Source organism: Trichosurus vulpecula, chromosome 5 (assembly GCF_011100635.1).
Source record: "Trichosurus vulpecula isolate mTriVul1 chromosome 5, mTriVul1.pri, whole genome shotgun sequence".
NCBI lineage: Eukaryota > Metazoa > Chordata > Mammalia > Diprotodontia > Phalangeridae > Trichosurus > Trichosurus vulpecula.
The window spans coordinates 211194068-211213926 of record NC_050577.1 but is presented as its reverse complement, the minus strand read 5'-3'; the positions used below and the strand labels follow the sequence as shown (position 1 = coordinate 211213926).

Genomic DNA, 19859 nt, shown 5'->3' with positions numbered 1-19859 from the left:
TGGATCAGTTCACAACTCCACCAAAAATGTATTAGTGTTCCTATTTTCCCACATCTTCTCCAACATTTATCACTTTTATTTTCTTAAAGAAATATTTTAAATATAGAAATGGAGTACTTCTGGGTGACTTACCTAATGTCACATAGACACACATCTGGCAGAGCCAGAATTTGAACCCAAGTCTTCTGATTCCATATGCAATACTTTTTTCTACTGTACCACTCTATCCTCCATTGATATTTCTTGGACTAACAGACAACAAGTCTTGATACTACAAATACAGACTGCAAAATATCCTGTATAACTTATTTATCTATTAGTACATAATTAATACATAGTATTAAGTGCTTACTGTGTAGCAGGCACTGTGCTAAGCACTGAGGATACAAAGAAATGTAAAAGCATTACCTTTTCATTCAAGAAGTTCATGTTCTAATGATAAAGACAATATGCAACCAACTACATACATACAAGGTAAGATTAACATTATGAGAATAGAAATTAAAGTTCAGAAGGAGAGACCTGGGGCTAGATAGGGAGGTATAGGGAGACAGGAAAGGCTTTTTGCAGAAAGTGGTATTTGGGCTGAGTTTTGCAGGAAGCAAAGGAAGCTAGGAGCTAGAAGTGAGAAGGAAAAACTAGGTAGAGGGGATGGCACGTGCCAAAGCACAAAGAGGGGAAATAGAGTATTCTGTGTGAGAAACAGTAAGTAGGGCAATGTAGCTGAATTGTAGAGTGTATTGATTATATGTGCTATATTGTGGGAGAGGTACAGGTAATGTGTGAGAAAGGTAAGAATAGGTTAGGTTATAAAGGACTTTATTTTTTAAAATAAAATTTTATTGATATCTTTTGTTTTTCACAGGATCAAAATTTCTCCTATTTCTCGCTTTCCCCCTTATAGTTATTTCATATAACAAACAATATTTTAGAGGAAAAAAATTAGCAAAAACAATTAATACATTGAAAAAGTATGAAAATATATGCATTATAACATATATACATGTGTGTATACATATTTGCACTGTAGTAGAAATATGTATTGCTATGTGTCTGTGATTCTTCTGATGCTTCTTAGACTCCATTTTGTGACCTGGTTTCTATCTTAAAACTGACTTGGGATGCAATTTTAATTTGTTGGAGAAACTTATAGCCGGTTTGCTGAACACCCTCACCCCACCCAGACACACACATCTTGGCCCCCCCATGAGTATGCATCCTGATAAGTGAAATCTTTTGCCCTGTTTTTTGGCATAAAGTGATCATCATTGAGATGCCCAAGGTCAGAATAGTGGGCAGTATTTTGCTTCTCTCACACTTAAAGAAAGTCTCCTCCCCCACCATCTTGAGAGCACATCCTTGAAGAATACTATAAAAATGCCACTCTCATCCCTAGTCAGCAGAGCAGTCACTGCCAAAGGTTGTGTCCTACCTCAGCTGATGCCTGAGGATCAGCTCTTCCTTCCCATAGGTATTACCTAATTTCCATATCCAAGGCCATCTCCAGTCCTCCTGATCTATATCTTGCCACAGGGCCCAGGTGGCTCTGGAGGAGAAAGTGAAGCTGGTGACTATGCACAGCCCGCCCTCACTTAAATCCAATTCACTTGTAAGTCACCTTCCTGACATCATGATCCTCTTCAACAACAAAGGACAAACAAGAACAACAATAATCAAATTCCCTGAATTGGACCTGCCTCCACCCTGCCTCAGGTATTCCTCCCCTCTCCTCTTTTCTATTCCTTTGATATTTGTGCTAGTGGCTTCTGAACCTTATTTACATCTACCACTGATCTCTGGCAGTTGTATATGTCAATGTGTCACTAAAAAAACTCCTGTAACGACTCTTGGAATCATCTTTCTCTGTCAGAATCTAACTGAACCAGCTGGATGTATATAATAAGCTGAGTCTGGGCCATGAGTATTTCCTTTTGGCTCATGAGCCACTGACCATGAAAGCTGAAACTACCTTTCCTTGAAGCTGCACCTCCAACAAATGGAGTGAGGACAGTCAGTCCACTGCCATCTTCTGTCTTCTCTAAAGAAAGCAAGGTCCAGGTCATTAAATCTCTTGTTTCAGCAGCAGGGAAGCCCTTTCCCTTTAAGTCAATGAGTCATCAACCAAGGCTAGGACTAGGACTCTCAAGGGCTATCCCTTTGAGGGCAATACCCCCTGCATTCACCAAGGAGGGCAAGGGCTAAGAATTTAAACCCCATGCCTCAGTGACTGGGAATTACCCTCCTGTTGTGTCTCCTTAGATCCATAAGCCACTGACCAGAGCTAACAAAAACTCTTGGATCGATTCCTGTATCCCAATAGAAGGGTGTTCCTTCCCTATTACTGTCAAGGAGACACTTGGGCTCCTATCACACACGTAATGAAGGCATAGGAAGAGATGGGAAGACAAAAGAAGAACACTCACATATGTGTAAAAATACACATATAATGTGTATATGTGGGTGTATCCTTGGTGATAAATATAAATACATACACATATATTGCAATGTACATATGTGTTGATATATATGATATGTTTCTCCATGCTTATACATTTTAGGGTTTTTAAAGCCAAAATTAGTATGATAATTACTCAAAAATTTTTTCTGCATCTATTGATACAATTATCTGGTTACAGGTATCTTTGTTTTAATGTGCTTATCTTGATGGGTTTCCTAATGTTGAATTAATCTTGCATCCCTAATATAGAACCAAATTAGTCAAATAGATGATTTCTTGGATGAACTGCTGTAGACTATTTGAGAGTACTTTATTTAAAGATTTTAAATTTACGTTAATTTTATTGGTCTGTAGTTCTCTTTTTTTGCTTTAACCTTCTCAGGCTTAGTCATTAGGACTATATTTGTCTCATAAAAGGGGCTTGGAGAATGCTTTCTTTCTCAATCTTTGAGAAAATATTGATAGCATTCTCCTGTGAAACCATAAGGACTAGGAGGTGGGTTATCTTTTCCTTCATTAGTAATTCCTTTACAGCAATTTCCTTTTCTGGGATTGGGCTAAGTAAGATGTCTATTTGATCTTCTCTTAGTTTGAGTATTTTATATTTTTGAAGGTATTCCTCTCTTTTGAGTTCTCAGTTTTAATAGTATATTGTTATCAGTAGATGATAGGTTCTGATTATTCTTTTTATTTCTGGTTTTGTTATGATTTCACCTTGTTCATTTGATGTTTTGTTGGCTTGATTTTCTACCCCCTTTTTAAAAAAATCACATTGACTAAATATCCTTCTTTAGTCCTTGTATTCCTCAAGAAATTAAAGCTTTTAAAGTACCTGTTTTAATTTCTTTCTAAAGTTTCTGAATCTTGTAGATCTTGTCCCCTACCCCATTTTTCTTTTGTGCATCACTCTTAGAAGCATCAATTCCTTCACGAGTTAGAGAGAAGTATTGCCTCTTGGTAGAAATTTTCCTGTTTCCTTGGTTGTATGGCTCATTACTACCCCTGCCTTCCCCATGACCATTTTTCCTATTTGCTATAAGCATTTCTTCTCTATGTCCATAACTTCATACTGTTCCAGGTGCTAGTGTTTCCCCAGGAGCTCTGCTTTTCCTGAGGTGGAATGCTTTTCACTGAGGCACAATATTTTGTTAGAGAGAGATATCTCTTTAACACCCCTCCCCACCCCAATCCATGCAGATTATATCTCTTGTGAACTCTTCATCTCCCATTAAAGAATGTATCTCGGGTGGTGTAAGGACTTTCACCATCGAATTGAAATTTTCTCCTTTCTTTCTAAATATTTCAATCCTCCTTTCAGCTACCTGATCAATTCTCCCACAGCCCTTTTTATTTCTGAGAGATTATTGAGGTTTTTTCCTTTAGTGCTTCACAGTGACTACATTAAGGTATATCACACATTCCTCGTTCTCATTCTTCCCTTATCCTTTTCTATGAGTCTTACTATTCAACAGTTGAGTTTAAAAAAAAACACAAAATTTTTCATCTGTAGGAAGAGTGTTATGAACTTTAATCTATAGAGTTTCAGCCTGTTCCTCTACTATCACTGCTATTTAAGTTCTGCTTTCACTTTCTTTATGTACTTTTAGAAAGAAATCTCTGAATTATCCTTCTGTTGTCCTTGTGTGTGTCTTAAACACAAATGTCTTTCTATTTTTAGGTTATTTTCCCCTAGTATTTCTGAGGTAATTTATTTCATTACTTGTACTTTCCTTGGTTGCAACACTTATTTATCTTGCTTGTATTTTTGCTTTCTGGAATGTTTTCAAAATAAACAAATTGTCCATGTCTGATTTTTTTCTTTCTTTCTTTCTTTTTTTTTTTTTTTTTGGAGCAGGGAAGGCAGGGCAATTAGGGTTAAGTGACTTGCCCAAGGTCACATAGCTAGTAAGTGTGTCAAGTGTCTGAGGCCACATTTGAACTCAGGTCCTCCTGACTCCAGGGGCAGTGCTCTACTCACTGTGCCACCTAGCTGCCCCCGATTTTTTTCTTTTCTTTTTTTTCTGAGTAGAAAGATGGCTCAATTTCCTCTCTTTTATTGGTCCATCTTTTTATTGATGATTAGACTTATAAGATATACCTCTATGGTTTGTATCTTGATTTCCCCTACTCCTCAGGACGTGTTATTTGATTCCCTTTTACAGTTTCTGCTAGCTGCAGAATAGCTGAATAATACAAATTACTTTAATTTCCATTCCTTACATTTTAAGGTCTTTCCTTCCCACTCCTGCAGAATTTGCTATTTGTCATCAGAATTATTACATTTAACTACCATGTTTTTAGATCTTTAAAAAGTGCCTAACATAATAAATGCTTTGTGACTTGATTTAAATACTTCTTAATACTGTCTTGGAGATTGGAGTATAGGTTGTAGTTTTTTTTTTTGGAGGCAATTTGTGGGTTCTTTTGATTTGCAGGCTATTTTATGTGTTCAGAAACTTTCTGCAGTTTTCTTGTATTATTTATTGTATTGATCATGTGTTATTTCTTTATATTGTATCAAAAATATAAAATTTTACTAATATTCTTATATTATTTATATGATGTTCAAGCTTTTTGATTTGTCATTTTTTCCTTGGGATTCCTATGATCCTTATGTTGTCTCTATGCATCCTGTCTTCAAGATTAATGTTTTACTCTTATTGAGATTATGTTCCTTTAATATTGTTGCTTTTCGCTTCTCTTCTTCCAGATTGTCTTTAATTTCTGAATATTCATATTCCCAATCAATTGGTCTCTGTTTTTCTTTACAGAGACATGAGACCATGAATTCAAGTTTTCCTATTCTCCCAATTATTTCAGGCTATGAATTCTGCTTTTGTGATCCTTATTTCTCTCAAACCATTCACAAACATGGTGCCATTGCTTCATGTTCTCTAGGGAATCCACAGAATCCTCTGTTTCATCAGGTATTAATTCATTTTTAGATGCATTTAAAGGTCTTCCCTCTTGTTACTAAGTTCTCTATTGACTTACCTGTTTATTCTAATAGTTTTTTTTACTGAGTTTTCTTCATCCTGGTATCTTTTGTAATTTCCATCTTTTTTTTTTCCTGATATTCCCCTATTGTTCACTCTCTGATTTCTTATCATTTGATAGTAGATTCTTAGAGGGCTGGACCTAAAAGCTGTCTCATCTCCCTTCCATGCTGGGGAATTCAATTAGTCCCTGATCCAAGTGATTTCTGAAGGTTTAGAAATGGCTCCATTTAGATGCTAGCCCCTTTTCCTTCAGGGTTGGTGCAGCCTCACATATATATTTGCAACCTATCCCAGTTGCTCCTGTTTTTTAGGTCTCTGGATTAATATTGCTGTAGAACTATACAACTTAGAGCACACCTCTGCTTTCCTATTCCTACCACCACCACACATATTAGATCAAGCAACCTTTTAAAACTTCTTGAAATGAAATGGTAAATTCAAAAAAGTAGAAATTACCCTATCAAATATTCATAGTCTCCAAACTATATGGGTTGAAAAACTTTCAAAATACATAGGAGATCAAAGTCTTATAGGAATAGAATGAGGTACATATCTTTCCATTAGTCCTATCTGCTATCTGAGGACACTTTCAATGATACCATAGAGGATGAACTTTATTTCACCCAACAGAGAAGATTTGTATCTGCCTTTGCAATGGTTCTTAGAATATTAAATATCAGTCAGTTAACTTCAGGATAGCGACTTGTCCCAGGATCATTTCTGTCTGAACTCCATCAAAAAGATGGGAATAATATAACAACAACAACAACAAAATAATGGTTAGGGATTCCTAACATAAAAGGCAATAAGAAATGAAATACACTCAACAATCTAAAACTGGAAAATTCTGTGAATTAATATTGTCAAATAAATTTAATCAATTAAGTACTGCTTGCACTGCGATTTCAGAGTTCCCCTGAAGGTGATCCAAACATTAGCTACTTTGTGGGACAGGAATACAGCATTCTATATACTACAATAAATCACAGTTCCACAGCTTTAAATTACTTCATACTACTTTGTCAAGAAAAATAATGGAATTATTTTGTGATTTAAAAAAAAAACTGGGGGGAGGGGAGGCACTTGGCTATTTTCTAGAGCAAGAAAGATTTATGCTTCCTACTTGAAGACAGGACAGCAAATGACAAAGATTATTAAGGCCAAGTCCATAAGTAAAGCTCTGATGGAATCAATTAACTCTATGCAGAAGACTTCTCAGTTTATATATCTGGCCCTCATCCTTCTCCTGAGCTCCAGCTATCTCTGCTGGACATTTCCATCTGAATGTGTCCCATAGCCATCTTAATTTCAACATGTCCAAATCAGAACCCATTGTCTTTCCCCTCAAACTTACTCATCCTGCTAACTTCCTATGTCTACTTCCATTGTTCTTTTTCTTCCTCCTGCTGGAAGAATAACAGTCTTCCAGTCACTCAGGTTCAAACTTTGAAGTTATCCTTAACTTATCTCTCTTCACTCACTCTCCATATCTAATCCTTTGCCAATTTCATTCAATTCTATTTTCAAGGCTCAGCTTAAGGATCACCTCATTATATTTTCCTGACCTCTTTTCCTACAAGCAAATCACTTTGTACTTATTCTGTATATATTTTGAATTTGTTTATTAGTGGACATATATTCCCCCAAACCCAAAGGAGAATAAAATTTCCTTGAAGACAGGGATTACTTTTGTATATGTAGCCTCAGTGACTAGCACAATGCTTCATAAGAGTAGGTGCTTAAATAATTGTTGTTGATTGATAAAGGGATGTATATTCCACTAATCTTCCTTCTCCAAAGGTTTTGTTTTTGTTTTTGTTTTTGCAATAATGATTGCATGAGCAAAATAATATATGGTACTTACTTGTGATAGAACATCCGAGCCATGCCCATTCTCTGCTTCTCTCCACCTGAAAGGACATCCTTCCAATCCATGACAGCATCCCATCCTTCCAAAATCACATGTAAAAAAAGCACATTTTATTGTTAAAAATATTTACCCATTATTAACAATAGCTTCCTTCCGTGGGGTATTTGTATAGCTTACTTATTATCAAACTAAGTATAAAGTAGTTCTGTATAGGCCATAGGCACAGAATATTGTCAATGTTAAGTGCAGGCTCATTCTTTACGACTTATTTTACTAAGAATTCTAAGCATTATCACAATTATTTTTATTATTATTTTAAAATTCTTAAAATATTCTTATCAGGTAGCAAGTTCAGGTATTATTCTGGAGGTGTATTTTTAATAAGAACAAAGGCTACTTAATTTTGTCAAAGGCTTTTTTAAACTTGGTAAATATAGCCTTATGGTTTTTATTATTTTTGTTATTGTGGTCTCTTATACTTACATTTTCCCCTGTACTTAAACAACACTCCTTCCCGAGTATAAACTCCAGCAAGTTCTAGGGTACAATCTTTTAAATTTGTTATTGTAAACTCTTTAGTAATATTTTATTTACTATTTTTACATCAGTCTTCAGGAATATTGAATTATGGTCTTATTTCCCCATTGTATTTCTCTTTGATTTAATTATCAAGCCCATTTTTTTTTATCACAGAAGGAATTTAATCAGATCTTTTCTTATTTTTGCAAACAGTTAATACAATTTTGAATTGATCTAGTGAAAATGCAGTTAGGAGTTGGAATGTCTAGAGTATGTGGAGGGAAGTAAAGTACAAGAAGACTGGAAAAGTAGGAAGGGACCAGGTTATGAAGGGTATAAAAATAGAGGATTTTATAGTTGATCCTGGATGTAATGGAGAGCCACTAGAATTTATTGAATGGGGAATAACAATGTCAGATCTACAACTTAAAAAGATCACTTTGATAGCTCAGTGGAGGATGGAATGGAGTGGGGAGAGACTTGAGGTAGAAAGACCAACTAGATTTTTGAAATAATCCAGGTATTAAATAATAAGTTCTTACACTAGGGTGGTAGCATATATGAAAGTAGTTGTAGAGCTAAAATCAAAAGAAGTTGGCATCATATTAGCTATTGGGAGAGGTGAGTAAAAGAGAGTAAGGAGTTAAGGATAACACCCAGGTTGTGAACCTGTGTGACTGAGAAGATGGTGATGCCTTCAACAGTAATATGAAAGTTACAAAGAGGTGAGGGTTTTGGGGAAAAGATAATAGATTCAGTTTTGAACATGTTAAGTTTAAGATGTCTACAGAACATTCAGTTCTTGGTATCCAATAAGTAGTTGGAGATGAGAGATTAGAGAAAGGAGAGAGGTTAGAGCTGAATAAATACATCTGAGAAGCAAATGCATAGAGAGACAATAATTGATTCCATGGGAGCTAATGAGATCACCAAGAAAGACAGTATGGCAGGAGAAAAGAAGTCCCCATACAGAACCTTGGGGGATATACAAGTTTGCAGTCATGGCCTGGATAAATATACAGAAAGGGGAATGAGAACATCAGATGGGACAGGAATCAGGAGAGAGCAGTATCTTGAAAACCTAGAGAAAAGAGTATCAAGGAGAAGAATAACAATAGCAAAGGCTGCAGAGAGGTCAAAAAGGATGAGGTCTGAGAAAAAGCCATCAGACTTGGTACTTAAATCACTTAACTTTGGAAAGAGAAGTTACAGTTGAATAATGAGAGTTTCAGTTGAATGAAGCTAGACTGCAGAGAGTTAAGAAGAGAGAAAGGGAGAAGGAAGTAGAAGTGCTGACTGAAGACTTTCTCAGGCGTATCTATGATAGGGAGGAAAGAGCATAGTCTGGTGTGGATGGGTGGATTAAATGAGGGTTTTTTGAGACATGAATGTGTTTGAAGGCAGCAGGGAAGAAGCAATAAACAGGGAAAGATAAAAAATTAGTGGGGGATTAGTGATGATAGATGGACCAATCTACTGGAAAAGATAGGATGGAATGGGATCAAAGGTACATGTAGATGTGTTTGCTTTGGCAAGAAGGAGATCCACTCCATGTAGGACAGGGGTTAAAGAAAGATATTGGTGAGGGGTGGGGGTGGGGAAGCCATATAAGTGATGTGAGATAAAGCAAAGGGTAGAAGTGGCAACTCTCAAGTGAAAAGAGGAAGAGCCATGGGAGTTGAGAAAGGATGAGAAGGTTTTGAAAAGCTGCTGTGGTAAGTGGGATAGTGAGTCAATTAGGGAAATGCAATAGGATTGCCTTGCCACAGTGAAGGCTCAGGTGAGATTATGTAACATAAATTTGTAGTGGATCCAATCAGCACAGTTTCATGATTTTCTCCAGGTAAATGGTATTTTTTCTTTTCTGAATTTATAAGGATTTAATTTCCTAATACATTTTTGTAAAGGTGTCATGCACAACTATAAAATATATTTACTCCTTTCTGTTCCCAATCAGTATTCGCCAGAGTTCTATAACAGCTAACTTTTCCAATGTTCTATTCAGTTCCTTAACTTCTTGTTTTTTTTGTTAAATTTTTCTAAGTCTGAAAGAAGTCCATTGAAGAACCCATTATTATATTTTACTGTACATTTCTCCCTATAATTCACTTAACTTTTTCTTTAATGTTATTCAGTGCAGAAATCAATATTAAGCATCGACACTGATCCATTATACTTAAAGGCACCATAGACAATGAATCAGTGTCAAAACACATCTATTTTACACCAGCATTCTCTTGATAATACCATATAGCTTCAAATGATTGAACAGAAGAATAAAAACTGTAAGTATCCCAAAGAGCAATGAGAAGATATATCATGTTTATAAGAAGGCTGCAGCAGTAATGATAAATTTAGCAAAAAGCAATGGAAAGAAAGGAAGGAGGGAGGGAGCATGGGAGAGCGGAAAGGGAGGAAGGGAAAAAAAACATTTTTTTTGGAAAAAAAAAACATTTTAAGTGCTTACTGAATGCCAGATACTATACTTGGGAAATATTTTTGGTTAATTCTCTGTATTACAGTTTCCTCATATGTAATATCTGGGGGCCTAGATGACTTCTCAGCTCATTTCTATCTCTAAATCAATAATCCTAAAGTTGAGTTAACAGGATAAAAAGAAATGTGTGGGTTATTTGTGCATTTTAATTACCTATATTCCCAAGTATAGAAATAGTTTATTTGGTCTCAAAGTATGGGTCTTTGATAACCATGAATTTTACAGAGCACAATTAAAAAACACATTACATTTGAAAATTCATCATTATATGAGTCACAGAAGTCAAATATCCAAGATGATTCTTTGGTATTTTTGCTGATTATTGGTAACAGGCAAGAAAAAAAGGAGGCTTTTATTCTGGGAGGTATAAAATTTTGTCATGAGTAGAGCATTTTGCAAAACTAAAGTAATATATAATGTGGACTATTTATTTTTGAAGGAAATTTATTTCAGTAATTTATTTCTTTTTGGAGGGAAATTACATACTAATGTTGAAATATAAACTCTACATTTATAAAGATATAATCATATAATCCAGCCAGTTCTTATCCTCATCTTCAGTTCTGAATCCAGACCACTGGACAACTATACTACCGGTATACTACTATACTGATGGACTAACTTAGTAGAATATACAATCACAATCAGGGCTACGTGCCTTTTTCATTCATTTATTCCCCTCTCTAGGCAAAATCAGGGCAATCTCTTTTGAATCTCCTTGAGGAGGACTTATAACCTTCTGCCTCTTTCTACTACTCTGACAAAGACAACACAAAAAAATACCAAAAAGAAGGCCACATAAGACCATTTAATCGCTAAGGTCAAAGAATTCATCATTTTGTGGCCAACTTGCTGATAACGAGCCTCTCTATACCTAGCTATGCTGATCTTCAGGCAGGAGACAGTCTATTGCTAAACTGTATTTGGAGCCATTCTATCTTCGTACACTCTACCAGATTTTGTGTTTTACTAGCGTAGCCACCGAGACCCAGAAATCACCTCCAAGTCATGATGATGTATATGAATAGAACTTTTGTAGAGTACTCTTAATTATCCCAAACTGCTCCCTTTCTCAAAACCCATATTCTCCTGATGATGCTATGCAGCTTCAAATGATTAAACACAAACTCAGAAGAATAAAAACTAGGCATCTTAAAGAGCAATGGGAAGGTGTATCATGTCTATAAGCAGGCTATAGCTGCAATGATAAATTTGGCAAAAACAATAGCGTAGAAGATATAATTCAGGACATACATGGCTGGAAAAGGATTTGGGCATGTCATATAGTGTAAGCCTGCCATTTCCCCTGGCCTTTTAAGCCTTCTCCTCCAAGGTTACTTTCTTTTTTTGTATCTCTGGTGTACTTATTTATTTATATATTTTCCCCATTAGTGTGCAAATATATGTATATATATATATATATATATATATATATACACATACATGTATACACTCTTTGAGGGCAGGGACTATGGTTTTTTTTTTTTGCCTTCTTTGTATCTACAGCACTTAGCATAATGCCTAGTACATAGTAAATATTTGATTAATGCCTGTTTGATGATCAGTTGATTTACAGAGAGCTAGGAGTAACAGAAAGAGAACTTGACTATTCCCCAAAGACCAGAATTCTTGTAGTACATTAACTAAATCTCTCTGAAGAATTTATAGAAACACACATATAGTCAGGCATGGTGGCACATACCTGTAATCCCTGCTACTAGGGAGGCTGAAGTTTACAGACCTCTTGAGTTCAGGAGTTCTTAGCTACAGTGGGCTGAGACAATCAATATGGAACAAAATGTCTGCACTACATTTAGTATTTATATGGTAAGCTGCCAGGAGTGGGGGCATGACCAAAGTCAGAAATGGAAGAGATCAAAGTTTCCATACAGATCAGAGAGAGACTGGGTTTGTGAGTAGCCTCTGCACTTCCAGCTTGGGCAGGAGGAAGAATCAGTCTTAAAAACAAAACAAAACAAAACATATTCATAAGAACCACACTAGTTCAGAAAGCATGATTGTCATCTGCATATAGATGAGAGCACAGATTTATCAAAGTATCAAAAAATGAATGTAGTATCTGTGCTGTGGATATTGCCTTAAAAATGGTAGACCCTAGAAATGATTATTCCTGGCCAACCAGATTACTTCCCAGAATTCACCAATTTTGGTGACATGGAATTATTAACAAAGAGTAGAATTCCAAACACACAGTAATTTTCTCTATCCCAGATTCTGCATCTCAGGCTCCACAACCCTGAAAATTTCTGTTGTGGTTGATGTTGGTCAGAATCTAAGAAGTAATGGTTACTCCTCCAGGTAAGAACTAATGAGATATGCTGGTGAGGCTGCAGAGAAGATGGATGGAACTTTGCTTTTTCCTGAGACAGACGAACAGGGACCTTTTTGAGTTGAACCATTCTTTGCAGAAGTAGTATATTTTTTTCACCAAAGTTAATACTTGCCTCATTTTGGTTAACTGTGTGCTCACTTCACATAACTGAAGTTGTGACTCAGGACTAATTATCATTAGTGATTTATTCAGACAAAGTTCTGAGTTACACATCAAACCTCTGGATATGTTTTTTTCTTGAATCTGAACTTGTCGGCTTTATTACTTGGTACTGTATCTCTCTGTGTTGGTCTTGGTAATTAGGCATCCACTTAGATTGTGTCAAGTAAAGTGTTAAGTCTTGGGGACATGAAGAAAAACAAAAACATGTTCCCTGCTTTCAAGTTCACATTCTAAGGGGGAGGTAATATGCAAGTAACTATGTATGTGGAACATATATACAGTATAATTGGAAGGTAATTGCAGAGGGTAAGGACTAGCAATGGAGTTAAAAGAGACAAGAAAAAAACTTTTGGAAGAAAACAGAATTTGAGATGTTTCTTGAAGGAAAACCAGAGAAGCTGAGAGGCAGAGGGAAGAGCATTCCAGGCATAGAGAACCAATAAAAAGTCATGGAGAAAGTAGGAACAACAACTAGGCTAGTGTAGATGAACTATAGAATATGGAGGGAGGGGAAGTATAAGAAGACTAGGAAAGAAGGAACAGTCGAGGTTTTGAAAGGCTTTGAATGCTAAATAAAGCATTTTACATTTTATACTAGAGGTAATATAGAAACAGTGGTTTTATTGAGTAGAGGAGTAGCGTCTATTCAGGTTTAGGAAAATTATTTTGCAGCAGAGTAGAGAATGGATTGGAATGTGGAAAACGTGAGGCAAGGAGACCAATTAGAAGGCTATTATAAAGATCAAAGCAAAAGGTAATGAGGGAGTGCTGGCTATGTGAATATGTATGAGAAACCTTATGAAGGTAAAAACAAGATTTGGCAACTGCTGTTAACTAAGAGCTAAAAGTCTTATGGCATCTTCTTAACAGTACTGCTGAAGATATACACACACACATGCATGCATGCATGCACATACACATATATGTATATATAAACTTTACATGTAAAATTTTACAAAATTTGACCGTCTTAAGGCAGAGAGATTTTACAAACAAATATAAGGCAGAAATCATCAGTAATAACAAGACATGGACCCAAATGGAAACTTCACCATGAAATGGTAAATAATGAGTAAGTCAAAGAAAAAAACATAGAAGCAATTAATAATTGTGTTAAACAAAATGATAATGATGAAATGACATACCAAAATTTTGGGGATGTAGCTAAAGCAGTCCCCAGGGAAAATCATATCCCTAAAAATGCACATTAACAAAATAGAAAAAAGAGGATTAATGAACTGGATGTACATTTTAAAAATTAAAAAAGCCAACAAATAAGCAAACTTCAAATAAGCACAAGACAAGAGATTTTAAAAATTAGAGCAGAAATAAATTGGAAATAAAAAATTTAGAAATGAAGAATAAAATTAAAATCTGGTTCTTTAAAGACTAAATAAATTTAAAACCTTTTTGCCTAACTCATATTTAAAAAGAGGGCAAAAAATCAAATCAGCAATATAGCAAAGCAGCAAAATGAAATCACAACAAAACCAGGAGAAATAAAAATGAATAACAAGAATTTACAATACATAGTTATATACTAACAAAATAGAGAATGCAAAAGAAATGTAAAAATGCCTTCAAAATTTAGAATATCCAAACTAAAAGAAAATCAGATAAAGATCCTAGATAATCCAATTCCAGCAGAGGAAAATAAAACTACTTATCAAAGAAAAAACCCTACTGGTCCTGATGGATTTACAAGAGAAGTATATCAAACTTTTAAAGAAAATTTAGTATCTATACTACCTAAACAATTCTCAAAAAATGAAGAGGGAAGCACCCTACCAAATTCCTTTTATGAGACAAATAGAGACCTTATATACAAGACAGGGAATAATAAAACACAGGAGAAACATAATTAATGAATATCAATTAAAAAATTTAAAATAAAACCCTAACAAAATGCTGTATTTATTATGACCAAGTTGGATTTTTTTTCTAGTAATGCAAGAATGATGCAACATTATAAAAACACTTACCACAATAAGATTTAAAACAAAATTAACCAGTCAAATAATTATCTCTATAAATGAAGAAAAGGTGTTTGACTAAGTACAACATTCATTTATGCCAATAACCTTATTGAGAATAGGCATAGAAGGACTTTTTTCAATATAATAAAAAATAGTTATCAAGAAGCAAAAGCATCATATGGAGTGGCAATACAGTTAAACAGAAGTTAGCATAATACTTTTGGTGGGTCAAATCTGGCTCACTTTGAGCAAAGAATTTTTTGTTTTTAAATAGTAATTAATTAGTTAATTATTAGTTTTCAGCATTCGCTTCTATAAGATTTTGAGTTCCAAATTTTCTCCCCCTCCAGGCCCTCACCCCACCCAAAGATGGCAAGCAATCTACATATATATTCATATTAAATGTATTTTCACATTAGTCATTTTGTAAAGAATTAGAACCATTTGGGGGAATCATAAGAAAGAAGAAACAAAAAAAAAAAAAGAGAAAGAGGAAATAACATGTTTCAATCTGCATTCAGATTCCATAGCTCTTTTTCAGGATGTGGATAGCATTTTCCTATCATGAGTTTTTAGAGTTGCCTTAGATCCTTGCTTTGCTGAAAAGAGCTAAGTCTGTCAAAGCTAGTCATCACACAATGTGGCTGTTACTGTGTACAATGCTCTCCTGGTTCTGCTCATTTCACTCAGCATCAGTTCATATATGTCTTTCCAGCTTTTTCCAAAGTCAGTCTGCTCATCATTTCTTATAGAACAATAATATTCCATTGCAATCATATACTCAAACTTATTTAGTCATTCCCCAATTGATTGGCACCCACTCAATTTCCAATTCTTGGCCACCACAAAGAGTTGCAATAAATATTTTTGTATATGTAGATCCTTTCCACATTTTTATGATCTCTTTGGGATACAGACCTAGAAATGGTATTGCTTGGTCAAAGGGTATGCGTAGTATTATAGCCCTTTGGGCATAGCTCAAATTGCTCTCCAGAATGGTTGGATCAGTTCACACCTCTACCGACAATGCATTAGTGTTCCAGTTTTCCCATGTCTTCTCCAACATTTATTATTTTCTTATTTTATCATATTAGCCAATCTGATAGGTATGAGGTGGTACTTCAGAGTCTTTTAAATTTGCATTTCTCTAATCAATAATATTTAGAGCATTTCTTTATAGGATTATAGGTAGCTTTAATTTCTTCCTCTGAAAGCTGTTTGTATCCTTTGACAATTTGTCAGTTGGGGAATGACTTGTATTCTTTTAAATTTGACTCAGTTCTCTATGTACTTAAGAAATGAGACCTTTATCAGTGACACTGGCTGTAAAAATTGTTTTCCAGTTTTCTGCTTCCCTTCTAATCTTTGGTGCATTGGCTTTGTTTGTGCAAAAATTTTTTAATTGAATGTAATCACAATTATCCATTTTGCATTTCATAATGTTCTCTATCTCATGTTTGGTGATAAATTCTTCCCTTCTCCATAAATCTGACAGACAAACTATTCCTTGCTCTCCCAAACTGCTTATAGTATCAGCCTTTATATTTAAATCATGTGCTCATTTTGACTTTATTTTGGTGTAGAGTGTAAGATGTCAGTCTATGCCTAGTTTCTGCCATATTTTTTTCCAGTTTTTCCAGCAGTTTTTGTTAAATAGTGAGTTCTTATCCCAGAAGCTGGAGCCTTTGGGTTTATCAAACAGTAGATTACTATAGTAATTGACTATTGTGTCTTGTGTACCTAACCTATTCCACTGATCCAACACTATTTCTTAACCAGTACCGAGTAGTTTTGATGATTTCTGCTTTATAATGCAGTTTATAATACAATAGATATTCTGAACCTTTTGTTCTTCCAGATGAATGTTATTATTTTTCTAGCTCTATAAAATAATTATTTGGTATTTGGATTGATTAATCACTGAATAATAAATTAATTTAGGTAGAATTGTCATTTTTATTATATTAGCCTGACCTACCCATGAGCAACTAATGTTTTTCCAATTATTTAGATCTGACTTTATTTGTGTGAAAAGTATTTTGTAATTGTGTTCATAGAGTTCTTGGGTTTGTCTTGACAGGTAGACTCCCAAATAGTTTCTTTTTTTTAAAATTAAGATTTTTTTATTTTTAGTTTGCAACACTCAGTTCCATATGATTTTGAGTTCCAGATTTTCTTCCCCCCCCCCCCTTTGCCCTCCCAAGATGGCATGGAATCCTATATATCTTCTACATATAACTTTGAAGTGAACTTATTTACACAATAGTCAAGTTGTAAAGAAGAATTATGACCAACGGAATGAATCATGAGAAAGAAGAAACAGAACCAAAACAAAAAACAAAAACAAAAACAGCAACAAAAGAGAAAAAAAAACATAGGGAAAAAAAAGGAGAGCAAACAGTGTGACTCAATCTGCATTCAGAGTCCATAGTTCTTTCTCTGGATGTAGATAGCTCTCTCCATCATGAGTCCTTTGGAGTTGTCTTTGAACCATGTATTGCTGAGAAGAGTGAAGTCTATCAGGGTTACTCATTACAGAATCCATATATCTGTGGTTGTATATAATGTCCTCCTGGTTCTGCTCTGCTCACTCAGCATTATAACATGTAGGTTTTTCCAGGTTATTATGAAGTCCATATCTTCCCTATTTCTTATATCACAATAGTATACCATTACATTCACATACCACAACTTGTTCAGCCATTCCCCAATTGATGGGCATCCCCTTGATTTCCAATTCTTTGCTACTACAAAAAGAGCTGCTATAAATATTTTTGTATATATGGGTCCTTTTCCCACTTGTGTGATCTCTTTGGGATACAACCCTAGAAGTGGTATTGTTGGGTCAAAGGCCAAATATTTTCTAATGTCTACAGTAGCTTTGAATGGAATTTCTCTTTCTATCACTTGCTGTTGGGCTTTGTTAGTCATATATAGAAATGCTAATACTTTATATGGGTTTATTTTATATCATGCAATGCAAAAAAATGTTTTTTTAAAAATAATTTTTAAAACTGCTTTATTTTCATATTTCCTTTTAAAATGTAAAAAAATCCGTAGCCCATGGATACTAGCAAAACAACAACAGTCTTTTTGAAATATTTGATTAATACATTATAGTTCTTTGGCCCCTGCACTAGAACCTTTTCTGACATATTTATTGGTAAAGTAAAGGAGAGAATAAAGCAAAGATGCTTGCTTCCCCAATTATTTGATATTGTTCTGGAAATGCTAACATTTACAAGGAAAAAAAAGACAAGAGAGGGAAATGAAAGGTTCAAAGATAGGAAAAGAAACTAAAACTACCCCTATTTACTGATGATGTGATGGATACTTGAAAAATCCTAATGAATTAGAAAAGAAACTAATTGAGACTAATGTTTCAACAAAGTTGTAGACAGCCAAACAAACCTTCAAAAATCAACAGCATTTCTATATGATAGCAAAAAAAATCCAAGAGGCAATAGTAAAGAAATTCTACTACAAATAATTATAAAATTATAAAGTATCTGAAGATTAATCTACTAAGGCAGAGATAAATCTTGTATAGATTCAATTACAAAGTGACCTTTTTAAGAAGTTAAAACATCAAACTTCTGGTGCCATTATGGTGGAGTGAGGACAGAACTCCTCGAGGCCCTCCCAAATTCTCCTCCAAGCAACCTTGAAAAACACCTGTGAACTGATTTAGGAGTGGGGAAGCAGCCTACCAGCACAGCAGGAAAGGTCTGTCTCACTGGAGTGGGAGAGGAGCTTCATTCAAAAGCAGTGCCTACAGGCAACACAGTAGGGGGCCTGTAGCCTGGTGCAATCCACCAGTGAAGCTCCAACCTCAGGCAAGCCAGTAGTCTGTGCAGCACAGCAAAGCCCCACCCCAGTGGACCCATCTCCCAACTAGAGACCACCAGCAAGGTCTTGCCCCCATTGCTCACCAGTAGTGGGGCCGTGATTCTGGGGCTCCCCAACAGTTAGACCTCACCTCCACAGCAAGCAAGCAGTAAGGCCCCACCCATGGAGTAGGCCAACATGAAAACCCCAACCCCAGCAAGGAGGTCCCCCCACCAATGCAAGCCAGCAGGAAGGCCTGAGCTACCACACAAAAAGCTTGAGTCAGTGCAGGAGCAAAATCCAACTCTCACATAAAAGTAAAAAGTTACAAAATAGGCAGAGAACATGAGCAAAAACCAAGAAAAGAACTTGACTATAGAAAGTTACTATGGTGACAGGGAGGGTAAAGGTACAAACTTAAAAGAGGACAACAGTGTCAAAATGGCTACGTGTGAAGCTTCAAAGAAAAATATAAATTGATCTCAGGCCCAAAAAGAACTCCTGAAAGAGCTTGGAAAAGATTTTTAAAAGTAAATTAGGGAAGTAGAAGAAAAATTTGAAAAACAAAATTAGAGCACTGCAAGCAGCTAGAAAAAAAAAGACTAATCCAAACATTGTAGAGTCACAGTCAGGATTATACAGGATTTAGGAGCTTCCACATTAATGAACCAGAGGGCTTGGAATATGATGGTCTGAAAGACAAAGGATTTCAAGCAATAATCACAGGCCCAGCAAAACTGAATATAATGCTTCATGGGAAAATGGACATTCAGTGAAATAGAAGAGTTTCAAGCATTTCTAATTAAAAGAATAAAATAATAAAAATAATTTGAATAAAAAAATGATCTTTAAATACAAGACTCAACGGAAATATAAAAAGTTAAAAAAAAAACCAGAAAAGCGAAAACATAAGAAATCCAATAAGGTTAAATTGTTTTATGTTCCTAGATGGCAAGATAAATTTGTAGCTCTTAAGAACTTTATTACTATAAGGGCAATGAGGAGTATGTATAGACAAAAGACATGCATATGAAGTGACGTTGGTGGGATGGTACCAAAAAAAAAAAACAAAATAAAGGGGTAAGAAAGAAGATTTCACTAGAAGAATAGGGAGGAAGGAGATGGAATAGGGTAAATTATCTCACATAAGATGGGCATAAAAAAGTTGTCATAGTGGATGGGAAGATGGTGGGAAAA

General features: G+C 35.2%; 1 protein-coding gene across 2 annotated transcripts in view; it reads right to left on the bottom strand.

Moving 5' to 3' along the window:
* The window catches only part of ABCD2 (ATP binding cassette subfamily D member 2), a 107097-nt gene that overhangs the window by 15437 nt on the left and 71801 nt on the right, over window positions 1–19859 (bottom strand). For both annotated transcript variants that reach the window (XM_036761402.1, XM_036761403.1), the window contains exon 8: window positions 7322–7406. In XM_036761402.1, coding sequence (XP_036617297.1) covers window positions 7322–7406 — 85 coding nt within the window. The remainder of the gene's footprint in view (window positions 1–7321; window positions 7407–19859) is intronic.